Here is a 15,664-nt window from a genome sequence, read left to right as displayed (position 1 = left end):
AGCAGACAATTTAAGGCAGCCTCATAGGGTTTTCAAGGCAAGAGACTTCAGAGCTGGGTTGCCATTGCTTGCCTCACTGTAGCAAGCCTGGCCTTTCTTGGTGGTCTCCCATCCAAATACTGAGCAGGGCCAACCCTGCTTGGCTTCCGAGATCTGATGAGATTGGGCTACCTGGACCATCCAGGATGAGAGCTTAGTGACAGCATAAATGAAAATTATCCATTTTGCATTGTCTTGAGTTTCAACAACGTCCCAATTCACTGGTAATATGTTGCTGTTTCTCTCCCTATTATCGGTGGTGCTTTCAGTTTGGTTTTCTCTTAACACTAACAGTTACAGGTTTTCCGCTCAGACAGCAAAGTCTGAAAATGCTGGTGTCACTTTATTTTCTTGAAATGTATTTTCTTTCTTTTGCAAAGATGCAGCCCTTTCTTACTCCTTTCTCCCCCCTCTCCTTTCCCCTCCAGGCAATGTGGCTTTGTAAACAACTGATGACCCCGCGGATCTCTCCAGAGACTTTGTCAACCAATCTAAAGTCACTTCTATCATCCAAAATAAAGGAATATCAAGAGATCCAGCAGGTATTTGGGCAGCCAGAACAGTGCCATCTCTGCATGGAACGGGAAGATAAATGGTGGCGTTTGCTGTGTTTTTCTGCAGACATGGGACGGGCAGTCCAATTATCAGAACCCACTTGGATCAGGGGCAGTTTGAACTTAGGCTTGCGAATGAGCTGCATTGGGCTATGTAAGTGGGAAAGAAACGGCACTGTGTTCAGAAAACGGAGTCTATATCAATTGTAAATTCTTCTGATTTTCATGCATAGCTTTCTATATACTATGTTTAAACTGGGTGATAGTTATTAAAAGTGTGATAAAAATAATCAGGTGGGGCGTGTGCAGGTGTAAGGTGGATCACGTCAGTAGTACGACCAGGTCTCCTACCCTCAACATTAAGGTGGTGGAGGGAAATGAGAGTTAAACCAGGAAACAGAAAAACTGAGGGTTCAGCTAGGCGAGATTGTGGGAGATCCATGGTTGGATCTTCCCAGTACATGTTAAAGCACATTTGCAGCTGGATGGATCAAGTCCTCTTGGACTTGAAGAACTCAGATTTAAGGAATCCTGGTTGCAGCCCCGGAGGCTCCTGGCAGGCACATACCCAAAAAAGGTCATGAGAGGAAAATCTACCCAGTTCTCAGTTTCTTTCCTAAACCTCGTGCAAAGGAGGATTCAGGGAGTCATAGGAAGCTACCTTAGAACCCGTCAGACCAGGGGCCCATCTAGTTCACTGTTGCCTAGTTTGATGAGCAGTTTTGGACAGGGTCTCAGGCACCATCCTGTGCTTCCTGAGCCAAACCAGATGTCACGTAGGGTTTTTGGGGTGGGGTGGGGGCTCAGATCCTTTCACTGGGGGTGCCGTGAATTGAACATTGGACCAGATTCTGTTCTGGGATGTGTAAAGAAAGATTTAATCTTTCCACTTCTGCACAGTTCAGCCTGTCAAAATAGTCCTCCCTGCGCCTCTGTTAGCTCATGGAAAGGAAAAAGAGGAACTGAAGATGACAGCCCCATGTTTGTTTGTTTTTGCTCCCTATAGAGGTGGTTGTGATGGTTGAAACCACGCACAGCTGGAAGGATTAAACCAGTGGTTCATCGTCGTGTCTTCTGTGCAGTCCCACATGGGAACTATGCATGCACAGGCCGGCCTGCCTGTAACTGCAACCATGTTTTCATCGGCGTGTTTTCTGTGCAGGCACACATGGGAACTGCGCGTGTGCAGGCTGGCCTGTGCATACACAGTTTCCATGTGTGCCTGCACAGAACGCTCGATGAACAACAGTTACAGGTAGGTACAACCCTATTTTCTTAATTTTTAATCGCTACTATCTCCCAAGGATACAAGATTGCCATTTGAATGTCCCCCTGCTCCAAAGCAACATGTGGCAATCAGGACTTCAAACAAGGGGACTTTATTTATAGAGGTATCTTTATGATATATGTCCACAATGCACATGTCTCAGGCATACATTCAGTGAGCCTCAGGGCTTGATGGCCAACTTCTTAATGCTAGTTTTGCTTTCTGTTTGCTGTATGGTCTTTTTAATGGCACACACTTTTTATTATGGGCTGAGAGAAGTCTAGAATTTGATATTTTATCTTTGGGCAGGTTGAGGAGTCTAAAACTACTCTCTTCCATTGGCTTTCTGAAGCTACTGCAAATGAGGAGAAGGGGCTACCTCAAAATCTCACTTGCTCCAAAAGTTCTGAATGCCCCCCACAAGATACCTCTGTGCCAACGGGCCTGGGGAAAAATGATCCTGTCCCTTTAACAGAGGTTTAATGGGATGTTTACTTCCATTCTGGGAAAAGTTTCAGCTGCCCATTTCCACATGTTCAGCCTCTATTAAAGGGACAGGGCATTTTTCTCCAGGCCTGTCGACATACCACAGGGCTCCAATCGAACGATGGCATCTCCTGGTAAAGGATCTCTGGGAGGAAGAACTGGGGAAAACTTTCCTCTGCCAGAAACACCAGAGAACAGCAGCCAGTCAGAGTAGACAGTGCTGGATTAAATTAACCAGTGGCCTGGTTTGTTATAAAGAAGCTTCTTATGGACCACATCATTGCTCTTGGTAACTTTACTTTAATGATACTGCTCATACAGCCTATTTGGCAGGATCTTGGTAAGAGAACCAAGACGGGGTTATCACAAATTGTGCCCTCTTCCTCCATTGCCCCCTTTGCTGGGGAGGGGGGCAGCGGGTATGACTGTCATGATCCTCAGTGCTGGTGCCAGGACCACTCACACTTGAGCTTTTCCAATGCCACCTGATCAGACAGTGAACTGGTAAGCCTGTAAAATATTCCAGGATAGCGCTTGTTGGCTGGCAATCAGCACTATCGGGTCTGCCTGCCTGGCATGTGGTTTTTTGTCTCTTGGATTCCCTTCAGCCCACACACACACACTGCTGCCAGCTCCATTGAGGATCCTTAAGAGACCCAGAGTCACAATAGTGATTTGCCCAAGACCATCCAACAAGTTCTAGCCAAACAAGGAGTCAATCTCAAGGCTATAGATCCAGAGAAGTTAGCTGTGTTAGTCTGTGGTTGCAAAATAGTAAAGAGTCCAGTAGCACCTTTAAGACTAACCAACTTTATTGCAGAATAAGCTTTCGAGAACCGCAGCTCTCTTCATCAGATGCATGGAGGGTATGAAGAAACTGGACAGAGATAATATAGGTGGTAGGGGGAGAGGGTGCAGGGAGTGAGGGCCACGTAAATGTAAATCAGTTGCATGGTCAGTTGCACTGTCATGACTTTTGCAACTGATTTACATTTACGTGGCCCCCACTCCCCCCACCCTCTCCCCCTACCACCTATATATCTTATAAAGCTTATGCTACAATAAAATTGGTTAGTCTTAAAGGTGCTACTGGACTCTCTACTATAACCCCAAGGCTGCAGCCCTTTCTGCCTACTGTGTGGGGGGAGGGCCACCCATTCCCGCACCAGTTCAGACTTTGATACGTTTGGTATTCCTAAGATTAAAGCTACTAGCAAGAAAATGAAGCAAAACAAACCCTTGAGAGTAGAAATATTTGAAAGTCTTTCCCTCTCTTGTTTAAAGAAGAGAAGTAATTTTAAACTTTGTTGTCAAAGACGATTTTATTTAATTGCATAGGAAAAACACAATTAATTTGGAGGGAGGAAATATAAAGCAAGAGCAAGGAAAATCCCCTTTGGTTTAATTACTCTAATTATTAGCATATTTCAAGCTAATCAGCAGCACTTTCAAGGGTGCCCTGTAGGGTTGCCTTGATTATTATGGGGTGAGACATGAAAGTCAAAGAGGCATAGCAAGAATCTGGCAGTAGAGAGGGTACAATGAAGTCCTTGCTGGGCTGCACTTACCTTTGGACTTGGGGAGAGTTTGTTGGAGGGGAAAAAGTGCTTTTAATCAAAAAGGAAAACGCTCCTCTGTTTTTCAAAACACAAGTCTGGACTCCCTGAGGATTCGGGAAGGAACTGCTAGAGAGGTGGGGGCCAGACATGAGTATTTGGGGTCTTGATTGGCTCTGTGCAGTTGGGCTTGATAGTAGAAAAACAAAACAAGCACTGAGGGGGGAGGAGGGGGAGGTAGAGGGGAGAGGAGACAGAACGAGGCTAGCTTGGTCTTTACTCTCGTTGCTCCAACCGAGGACTGCCATGGGCTTTGCCTCAGCCTCTGGCAAGCTGCTGTAGCGGCTCAGAGAGTTAGGCAGCTAACAGAGCAATCCTAAGCAGAGTTACTCCACTCTAAGCCCGTTGGTTTCAATGGGCTTAGAACGAAGCAACTCTCTTCAGGATTGTATTGTCGAAGGCTTTCACGGCCGGATAACGATGGTTGTTGTGGGTTTTCCGGGCTGTATTGCCGTGGTCTTGGCATTGTAGTTCCTGACGTTTCGCCAGCAGCTGTGGCTGGCATCTTCAGAGGTGTAGCACCAAAAGACAGAGATCTCTCAGTGTTACAATGACACTGAGAGATCTCTTCAGGATTGCCCTGTAAATGTGGTTGCCAGAGCCCAAATCTGAGATCTCGTGCACTGTACTGTTGTTCAAAATGTTGCCACAGCCAGCTTCGCAATACAACTGCTTGAAATGTCTGGGTTCAGGGAATGAGGGAGGGAGAGGATGCTCATGGGGGAGGCACCGAACCCTGGAAGAGTGGCACCTCCCTTTGAAAGCCTCCCACCTTGTTGCAGTTGGTAGTGGTGGAGCAGAAGGAAGCTGACCGGAATGGGGCTGGAGTTGAGGAGGAGGGCAGAGGGAGACCATGGCAGAGAGCAAAAGAGCTCTTCTGAATGGGCTGAAGAAAATGGTGCCAATGTAAATGCTGCATTCGATGGCTCCTGCGAAGGTCGAAAGGGCTCGTAGCCAGCCCGGGTTGCTCAGAGCAGGCTTGGAGCTTGAGCCTGGCCTGGAAGTGATTTACCATAAGAAAGACACAAAGTGCTGGTGTTTTCTAGGGCTTTTATTTAATGTGTGGTTGTTTTGAGTTGTGTTAATTGGGCATGTTAATTTGAATGTAGTTTCTCAGTTCTATTTGGTTTTGGATTGCATCTTATTCTTGTACTTTAGAGAATCTATGGCCATATTGTATCCCTCCTTGAGGTTTTTCTTTGTGGGGGGTATAAATACATAGAATGATGTGCTTGTAAATGGTTCCTCATCCTCTTGGAGAAGAGTGACAAGTAGAGTGCCTCAGGGATCTGTACTGGGCCCTGTGTTGTTCAACATCTTTATAAATGACTTGGATGAAGGAATAGGAGGGGATACTCATTAAATTATTAAATTTAGATGATACTAAATTGGGAGGCGTAGCAAATACAGTAGAAGACAAAATCAAGATTCAGGATGATCTTGACAAGCTGGAAAGCTGGGCTAAAACAAAATGAATTTTAACAGAGATAAATGTAAAGCTCAGCATTTAGGTAGGAAAAATCAAAAGCATAATTATAAGACGGGGGATATTTGTCTTGTATATGTGAAAAGAAAATAGGTGTCTTAGTAGATCATACACTGAACATGAGTCCAGAGTGCGATGCAGTAGCTAAAAAGGCAAATGTGATTTGGGGCTGTAGCAACAGAAGTATAGTGTCTGTGCTGGCCTGCAGGCTCCCAGTGCTGGGGCTGGGAAGCAGGCTGGGCTCCAACCCCCAGTCCAAGGCTGAGACTCCAGGGGCCAGGCGAGGCGAGGCCGTTCCGTCCAAGGTCGGGGTTCCAGTCAGTCAGGCAGTCCAAGGTCAAGGGGCCGGTAGTCAGGCTTTCAGGCACGGCCAGGCAGAGCAAATGGCTTCACAGCCATTGCACACATGGCATCCACACCCAGCAGCCTCTCTTGGCTGGTTTTATGGCCCCAGGGCAAGGATCCTGCACCTACTCTTTCTCATCACCAGGAGCCAGCTGGCGCCGGATCAGGAGGCGTGCACTTTGCCTCCTGGCCTGCAGTTCCCTTCTCAGCTTCCGTCCACGGCACTCTAAGGGTGGAGGTGAAACTGGAGGGCTGGGGCCAGCTGACTGAGTCTCACCCGCTGGATTAGAGCTAGGGGGCGTTGGCTCTGCTTCAGGTGTTGGTCGTCTCTGCTGATCAGCACCCTGCTGGTCAGCTTCTGTTAGCTCCCCTTCTCCGGAGGAGTCCTTAGCTTGTGGTGGTTCCAGGCTGGCTGCACGGGGCTCCTCTTCCCCTGCGGAGTCTTCGCTATCACTGAGCCCTGGCTGACCCATGACAGTATCCAAATCATGCAAAGTGATGTTACCACTTTATTGGCTCTAGTTAGACCTCACTTGGAGTAGTGTGTTCAGTTTGGGGCACCATGTTTTAAGAAGGATGTTGACAAGCTGGAACATGTCCAAAGGAGGGCAAAATGGTGAGGAGTCCGGAGACCAAGTCCTATGAGGAAAGGTTGAAGGACCTGGGTATGTTTAGCCTGGAGCGGAGGCGACTGAAAGGTGATAAGGTAGCCCTCTTCAAGTATTTGAAGGGCTGTCACATAGAGGATGGAACGAGGTTGTTTTCTGTTGTTCTGGAGGGTTGGACCAGAACCAATGGGTTAAAATTAAGTCAAAAGAGTTTTTTAAACATTAGGAAGAACTTCCTGACAGAGTGGTTCTCCAGAGGAATGGGCTTCCGCAGGAGGTGGTGGGCCCTTCTTTGGAGATTTTTAAGAGGAAGCTAGATGGCCATCTGACAGTAATGTTGATTCTGTGACTCAGTATGAATTTAGGCAGATCAGGAGGTGGGTAGGAAGGGATAAGCCAGTGTTTAAGCTTTCATGGCCCTTTCTTCAATGCCCAAGGTAATGCTGATTGCCACTTCGGAAGGAACTTTCCTCCAGGCGAGACTGGCCAGGGATGCTGGAGGGTTTTGGCCTCCCTCTGGACATAGAACAATGGTCACTGGGAAAGTCGGGGGAGGGAGGTAGCTGTGCATTTCCTGCATTGCACAGGGGATTGGGCTAGATGACCCTTGTGGTCACTTTCAGCTCTATATTTCCATGACTGGAGTTCACAGACCTGCTCTGGCTTACGAAGGCAGGAAGCTGCTTTGGTTGGTACAGCTGGGTGGGTGAAGCACAGACTGAATCCTGCTTGACTTTTCCCAAAGTACCAACCACTTCCAGACTTGTTAGGGGTGTGAGACTCAATGCTGTCTGAGGACATAGTGAACTAGAAGTATATGCTCGGCCATGTTCTAACTCTGCAAGAGAGCAGATTTTCCTGCCAGTCCTCTGCAGTGCCTTTAAGTGCCCCCTTGACGGCTTTTCCATCAGCAACTCTGGTCAAAAGGGAGAACGCAATTGTGCTGCGACACCACTATAGAAGTTGAGGGGGACTCTGGTTTAAATTGGATTCACAAGCCTTAGCAGGGCGTACCCCCTGGCAGCCACTAGCCCCACTTGAAATGACACATCAAAGAGACGAGCGGGAGACAGGCTGTTTCTTAAAACAGCATGAAGCACCTTTGTAAAGTGACAACCTCAAAGCTGAGGATCCAGGCTCCAGCCGCGAGAGGCTGCTGGAAGCTTTGACGCACCGCCCTGCGGGACTGGCAAACTTTCAAGAAACACGGTGCTTTCTTTCCCTTCTTCTCTTTGTATCTGTGAATGTGGCTACTTTCTGAATGGCTGCTTTTGAGAGAATTGCAAATTGAAGGCATCTGAGACCCCAGAAAAGACCTGATTGGGTCGTTCGTCTGTCCTACACCTTCCTGCCATAAGTTTGCACTTGGTGGTGTAGCATAGATGGTTTGTGCCCAGTGTCCTTTGAAGTTTCTCTCCTCAATGAAGCATCTACTCACCTCTTGGCAGCTACAATGTCACCAAAGCCAGGGAACATTTCTCCATCCTTGAATGGGAACCTTGTGGCATGGGGCCTCAGAGCCATCTTCATGCACAGAAAGGAAGCAGTGGTGTGCAGTATCAGACCCTGCATTGGGCAGGAAGCACGGAAGCTCTGGACTGGCCCAGCCTGGTACCAATAGCAGGAGCCTGACCTTCTGCTCTATGTGGGTCACGAGAGTAATATTTTCATTCTCCTGAACATCATTGTGCAGAGGGTGGGCAACTCACTGAAGACTACTGAGTAGCAATGACCCCAGTGCCCAGTTGGAGAAGTTCCCCTCTACTGGCAGAGAATCAAAAGAAATAACTAATTGGAATGGATAAGGAGCCGCGTCAGGGAGCCAGTTCAAGACCAGAACCCCCGGTGTAAGCCATGCTAGGCCTTTGAGGCATTGAATAACTTGGCTCAGGAGACCCTGGTCTTTCCCCCACAAATTCCTCCCAACTGCTTGAGTATTCCAAATGTGTGTGCTCCACATGTGGCTTCTGAAGAGTAGCAGTGCCAGGCTGTTGTAGCAAAACAAAGTAGAAGTCTGGTAGCACCTTTAAGACGTAACAACATTTATTCCAGCTTGAGCTTCAAGTTCTGATTCATGAAAGCTCATACTGGAATAAATATTCATCTACGGATATCCTGTGCAGTCTCACATGGGACTGTGCATGCGCAGGCCTGCCGATTTTGGAAATTTTATATAGCTCAGAACCACTAGGGGGCACCCTTGCCTCCCATCGTGCATGCGTGGCCGCTATTCCCGCCAAAACAGCTCTTAAGAGGTGGGGTGCCCCCGGCATACGCTCAGTTCCTCTTTTGCCGCCGATACTGGAGGTTCTAGCTTGTTCATTGTTTTGAGGTGCGTTGTTCAGCATTGGTGAAATGTTGGAGAAAGTTCTGTTTAAGAGGTGCATCTCCTGTGACAGAAAAATGACAAGATCTGATGGTCATTCTAATTGCCTGTATTGTTTGGAGGAGACCCACAACACACATGCATGCAAACACTGCCGTGCCTTCACCCCGAAAGCCAGAGCAGAATTGGCAGAGAGATTGCAGGGCTCACCATGGCTGCAATGGACTCACCATCTGGGACGAAGACTTCTGCCGTGTCGAGTGCTTTGGCTCTACCCGATCCCGGACCTTCAGGGGCAAAGACACCACGCCCCCGTCCATCCCCAGCCCATACGGAGTTGCGCCCATAATTGGATCCCCAAAGGCCTGCAGCTCTTCGGCACCCGTGATACCTGCCTCGGATCTGACTCCCTCCGAGTCGAGAACTCCTCAGAGTGGGACACCTTCAGCACTGGCTGTTATCCCAGACCATTCACCCCGGTCCCGACGGGATGGTTCCGGATCGAAGGCGTCAGGTTCCAAGACTCCTCGGAGCAGAACGCCTTCCACGTCGCTCGTGTCTTGGAACTGAAGGTCCCTTCGAAGCCAGCAAGATTAATCTTCCTCAGTTCCGAATGACTCGGAATCCAGCGGTGGTCTTGGATCAACCTTCAAAAAAGAAGAAAAGATGTCTTAAAAATGCTACTCTTCGAAGCATGAGAAGGCAATCTTAGAAAGCATGATCTCCTCCCAGACTTCTACTGAGCCTCAGGGGGACGTCGGATCCGAGCCCCGTGACAAGAGGCATCGAGGGTTGGGGGATCATTCACCCCACAGTTCCTTTCATTCTAAGAACAGGTTGGAGGAAGATGTGATTCTAGCAGAGAAGCCCCCTACTCCATTGGGGCATTCTAGGTCACCATACCACAGGTCTTGGTCATCGCACTCTTCCTGGGAAGGGCGAGGACGTTCTAGACATTGGATGAGCCCTTATCCATATAGAGAGGGTAGCCCTCACTCGAGGAGTTACCGTGCCAGCAACGAGGTGGTTCTGTATCGCCACCACAGAGAAGGCTCATACTACTCGGAACATCTGACGAGAGACCGCTCAAGGTCCCCTTCAATGAGGGCATACTCCTACGCCAGTTCTAGAAGAATCCCATGTGGCTCAGAGATGGGCTTTGAGGAGGGCTCCCAGCAACCTAGGCCCTATGATTCTCCTCCATCTGACTCTCCGGAGGATGTGATTGGTTTTTTGGAGGACGCCTCACTGACGGATTATTTCCGTGCATATATAGAGCTGCTGCAGTGCATAGCTAAGGCTCTAGAGGTAGATGTGGCATCTACGGACCCGAAGTCGAGAGACAAGATTCTGCAACACATCTATTTGGGATCCACTCCTGCGATAGCCTTTCCTATCATTGAGGGCTTTGTGGCTCTGTTTAATGGCCTAATTCTGAAGCCGGCTTCCACTCCCGCCACTAATAGGAAGACCAAAAACCTGTATAGGACCAAGGACGACCCCTGTTTGTTCCTGTTTCTGCATCCTCCTCCCCCATCGCTTGTTACAGAGGAAATGCAATCCAAACCTAAGCAAGGGTCTCTCAGTGCCCTCAGATAAGGAGAGCAGAAAGATAGATGCTATGGGGCGTAATATGTACACCTCTGCCGCCTTTAATATTAAAATAGCTAATTATGCAGTCATGATGGCAGCCTACCAGTTGCTGCTATGGGATAAAGTGGCCTCCTTTATTCCTAAATTGCCTGAGGATCAAAGAATCTTTCTCAAGGTCATCCAGGAAGAAGTGGTCCGTTTGTCTCGCCACCAAATCAACACTAGCAGAAATATGGCAGACACCTCTGCAAAGTTGTTACTCTCTGCAGTAGTCCTACGGAGATTTGCCTGGCTGAGAACCACAGCCTTGCCGGCAGAGACCAAGACCAAGGTTGAAGATCTACCTTTTGAAGGACCTACCCTCTTTTCAGAAAAGACAGATGACTACCTCTCTAAGAAGTGGAAGGACAGACTTACTGCTCGCTCCTACAGAGTTATACCCCAGCAGCAGCAGCAGCATTCTTCTGGAAGATTCCAGTATAGATCATTCTCGCGGGGTCATCAGTACTGCTTCCATCCTTACCGGAGGTATGCCTACCATCCCCAATGGTCCTATCAGAGCCCTCAGTCGTCATTTCTTAGGAGAAAGCAAAATCATAAGGGCAAACAGGGAGCTCATCAGCAGCATTTGAAGGAACAGGCCCACTCACAAAAGCAATTTTGGCAATTACAGGGACCTGATCCTATGTTCGGGGTCAGTCTGAGTTCATTTTTTGTAGAATGGTGCAAGATCTCCTCAGATGCTTGGGTTTTGAAAATTGTTCAAATTGGTTATAAAGTTGAGTTTTTACCTTACCTGCGACTCCCTGTTTTTTCTGATAAAGGGGCCCAGCCAGGGGTGTTGGTGGAGCTATCAGCCCTTCTGGCCAAAGAAGCTATTGAGGAGATTACAGATTAATCTTCGCTCTTGGGTTTCTATTCCAACCTGTTTGTGGTAGAGAAAAAAGATGGGGGTTTTAGACCTATTTTAGACCTCCGTAATTTGAATAAGTTTATTTGAGTTCGTAAGTTCAAGATGGTAACCTTACAGGCAGTGCTGACGTTACCATCACAGTCTTGGTTTGCAGTGATAGACCAGAAAGATGCTTACTTTCATATCTTGATTTTTGAGGAACACAAGAAGTTCCTACGCTTTACCTACGGGGAACGAGTCTTTCAATATAGAGTTCTCCCCTTTGGATTATCCACAGCTCCACGAGTTTTCACTAAGTGCATGGCAGTGGTAATAGCCTTCCTGAGGATCCAGGGGTGTTGCATTTTTCCATACCTAGATGATTGGTTGATTGTCGGTCAGTCATCTGCCTGTGTGTCTAGACAGGTTTCCATAATATTATCCACCTGTTTGAAATTAGGTCTGTTCGTCAATCAAAAGAAATCTAAACTTGGACTTCCGGTTTGGGATTCATGAAGGTCTAATGCAGCTCAAAGAGCTGGACTGTCCGTGCCGTTGTTTGTGGAGGCTGGAGGGGCGCAAACTGCCCGCAGCCCCCTGTTCCCAGGCGGGGAACAGGCAAGTACGCTCGAGAACCTGAGGGCGCATTGATCTCAGGTGTGAGGGGGGTTCTACACAACGAGCCCCCTTCCACCCTTGAGGTCCCACACGAAGAAAGGTTTGCTAAAATCTCTGCAACGGCTCTGGAGTCAGTTTCTGGCATAAGACCTACATGCCCAAGCTTCAGTAAACCAGGAAGGGAATTGGAATTGATCGGATAATTGAAGCAGCGATTACAACCCAAGAGAAACGTCTAAGAAGGTAAAGATTGCTATCTCTCAGTACAGGACAGATTATAAAAAGGAGTAAAGAGATAAAGACGATTTAAAAACTGCAAGAGACTTGTTATATATAGGAGAGAATTCCGGCAAGTTAAATCTTTTAAAAAAGTGAAATTATAAAGAGAAAGAAACGCGAAAACTGATTATTGTTTACATACCTGCGGCCAAGAGGAGATAACGAACTGTGAGAAAGTTTTAACATCGCGAGAACTGCCGTGAAGAAAGGAGGAACAGGAAGTGCGTCAAAATCATAGAGAGGCCGGTGAGAAGCGGTTTGCTAAAAGTGGAAGTAGAAAGCCGCCATTTTGAAGAAGGGCAAAGCTGTGGCTTCAGAGAAAATGGAAGTAGGCCATCTTGGATGAGGGTAAGGGCGATTACTTCAATATAAAACCATAGAGAAAAGACGCCCGACATTTTGGACTGTGTAAGCATTAACTTTTAAAAAATAAGCTGAATTGGGACATTTTAAAATTAACAGAAAGGAGTAAATTAGCACCATGGAGTTGAGGAAAAGAGCGGACTCGTGGGAGCGAGGTAGATCTAGCCCCACGATGTCAAAGAAGGAGTGGCAAACTGCGCTGGAAAACTTGGACAAAAAAGTTTCAGAAGGAAATAAAGAGCTTAAAGAAATGATGCAAGAGAACTTTAAAGATTTTAAAGAGGCACTCAAATTGGAGATGGCAGAACTCACAAAGAAAATTGATCAAGTACAGAACGAACTGCAAGTTACACAGCAGAGAGTAAATGTTGTAGAGAATACAGTTGACACTTTAGCAGACGTGCAGCGAACAGAGATGAGAGGAATGAAGGGAAGAATGGCCGTAGCTGAATGTAAACAAATGGAAAAACAACTTAGAATGCGCGGAATTCCGGAGATTACAGAAAAATCAGCCCAAGAACAGATTTCAGAAATTTTGGCAGGCTACCTGGGAAGAGAGGAAGAGGAGATTGCAGCTCTCCTGGACATGGCATACAGAATTAATTCAAAATTTGCAGCACAGAGGAAGTTACCAAGAGATATGATTGTGCAATTTACGACCAGAAGTATAAGAGAGATAATTGTAAGCAAACAATTCCAAGAACCATTAGAAGTCAATGGGAAGGTGGTGAGAATCATGAAAGAATTGCCCAGATCGGTGTTGGTGGAGCGGAAAAAATACAGAGAGCTGGTCCAAATGTTAAAGGACTTGAAAAATAGATATAGATGGGAAATACCGGAAGGACTGACATTTGAATTTGGTGGAACAAGGAAGAACATTAGATCTGGCCACGAGATGGAAGTTTTTATTAGGGACAATGAAAAGGACTTACCAAAAAGTACAAGAATGTAACCATGGAGTGTAAAATTATATCTTGGAATGTAAATGGACTAAATTCACCTTGTAAACGTAAGGCTATTTTCCATTGGCTTCTAAAACAAAAATGTAATATAGTATGCTTGCAAGAGACACATATTAGAAAACAGGACTTAAAGTATTTAAAATTGGCAAAACTGGGAAATGAATTTGCAGCTGCCTCCGATTCCACACTACCTTAGCTCCCGCTTTTCTTGTGCAATCATTGCTCCATCTGTTATTGCGCATTCTTCGCTTGTTTGTCCACATCACCCTTTGAATAGCGCTTCTCCTGCGCAATCCATTGATCACATCCCCTTTCAAAAAGACGGGTAAAGGGGCGGGAAAAACCCAAACGGCCCCGCGGTTTTTTTTTTTTTTAAAAAGGACAAATTGACGCTATATCGACGAGTAAGCATCCTGGTTCAATGGTACAACGACACCATTAATATAATATATTTTAAAAAATCACCCGAGACACTTACGATGAACATTCGGAACATTACAGCCTGCATGCTGGTTGAAATCATCCGGGAATGGGTGAGCGGTCACGATCACCTACAGCAGCATCCCACAGCAGAGCTTCATTTTGTCTTTGGAAAATTGACATCTGTGCTTAACTCGTCGGCACAGTCCGTGTTGGGGTGTAACATGAGCCATGATTTCAGTATCATGTGGATGCCCCCCCCCAATATATAAATTGAATTAACATATGAAATTGTTCCTCTGATATTTGAGGTCTGCCCGCTTTTTTAAAATGAGATTAATATGATGAGATGTCGCCATATCGACACGGTACTCTTTTATTTTTTAAAAAAAGGGGTGGGGACAAAGGCGGAGAATTACTCCTTAGTTGGGAGGCGGGTCAAGAGAGGCTCGGAATTCAACGGAGGACAGTTATTCATCAAAAGATAACCCGCGGCAAAAGTGCAATGGGCTGTGGCGACGCCATGCCGAATTAATGACGGCTTCAGAGACGATGCGTGTGAACAGATGAAGGAATGGCGCTGCGGAAGTGAAAAACTGCCGCAAGAACAACGGTAGTGTGGATTCGGCCGAAGAGAGGAGTTGCATTGTACATAAAGGAAGAGCTGCAGCCAAAACTAGTTTTAAACGATGTAGAAGCCAGATATCTAGCGGTGGAAATAATTTGGAACTCAAAAAAGGTTTTGGTGATTGGAATTTATGCACCGAATGGTGCAAAAGAAAACTTTTTTAAGGACTTGCAAGGACAACTAGAAGAGTTTGACCTATGATCAAATAATTATGGCGGGCAACTTTAACAGAGTTACAAGCTTGGAAGAAGACAAGAAATCTAAAATTGCACAGAAAAAAAGAGGACTTTTGCCAAAGTCTTTTTTTGCGATCAAAGAGCAAGAAAGTCTGGAGGATGTACGGAGGAGACAAAATCCTAAAAATAGACAATACACTTTTTACTCTGCAAGACATTTTACACTATCAAGAATTGATATGATCTGGGCTTCCAAAGAATTGACGTTGTGGACTAGAGATGTGGAGATTATGCCTAAAGTAAGCTCAGATCATAACCCAATTATGTGTAGATTTGGAAAAAATATCAAAAAAAGAGGATGGAGGATAAATGAAGACTTGCTGCAGATAGAAGACAATATGGCGTTGCTGCAAAAGGAGACCAAGTTCTTTATACAATGCAATATAAATAAGGATGTGTCAACTTACAAGGTATGGGACACCTACAAAGCGGTAATTAGAGGAATACTTATGGACTTAAACGGAAGAGATAGAAGGAGAAAAGAAGAAAAAAGAAAGGAAATAATGGAAAAAATTAAAGCCAAAGAGATGCAACTTAAGAAAAGACCAGGGAAGAAGCGAATATATCAGGATATAAAAATATCGCAGGAGCAATTGACGGCAATGAACAACAAAGAATTGGAGTGGAACTTGAAAAAAATGAACCAAAAATATTTGAAGGTGCAAATAAACCTGGCAAATACCTAGCTTGGCAATTGAAAAAGAAAAAAGAGAAGAAAGCTATAATTAAAATCCGAGAGGAAGATAGAATATTATTGAACCAAACAGCCATCAGTAAAGCCTTTTATAAATTTTATGCAAAACTGTACCAGAAAAAAGACGTGAATAGGGGTTCAATAGAGGCATACCTGGAGAAAATGAAATTACTAACGATGTCGGAGGAATGGAAAGAAAAACTAAACAGACAAGTGACAGAGGAAGAAATAAAAGAGGCCATCCAATCAACG

At 46.1% G+C, this 15,664-nt stretch overlaps 1 protein-coding gene across 1 annotated transcript in view; it reads left to right on the top strand.

The window, feature by feature from the left end:
- The window catches only part of AK8 (adenylate kinase 8), a 191,834-nt gene that overhangs the window by 21,260 nt on the left and 154,910 nt on the right, over window positions 1–15,664 (top strand). The window contains exon 4 of the mRNA XM_054998122.1: window positions 468–581. Coding sequence (XP_054854097.1) covers window positions 468–581 — 114 coding nt within the window. The remainder of the gene's footprint in view (window positions 1–467; window positions 582–15,664) is intronic.

Source organism: Eublepharis macularius, chromosome 14 (genome assembly GCF_028583425.1).
Source record: "Eublepharis macularius isolate TG4126 chromosome 14, MPM_Emac_v1.0, whole genome shotgun sequence".
Lineage (NCBI taxonomy): Eukaryota > Metazoa > Chordata > Lepidosauria > Squamata > Eublepharidae > Eublepharis > Eublepharis macularius.
This window is presented reverse-complemented; position numbering and strand designations above follow the sequence as displayed.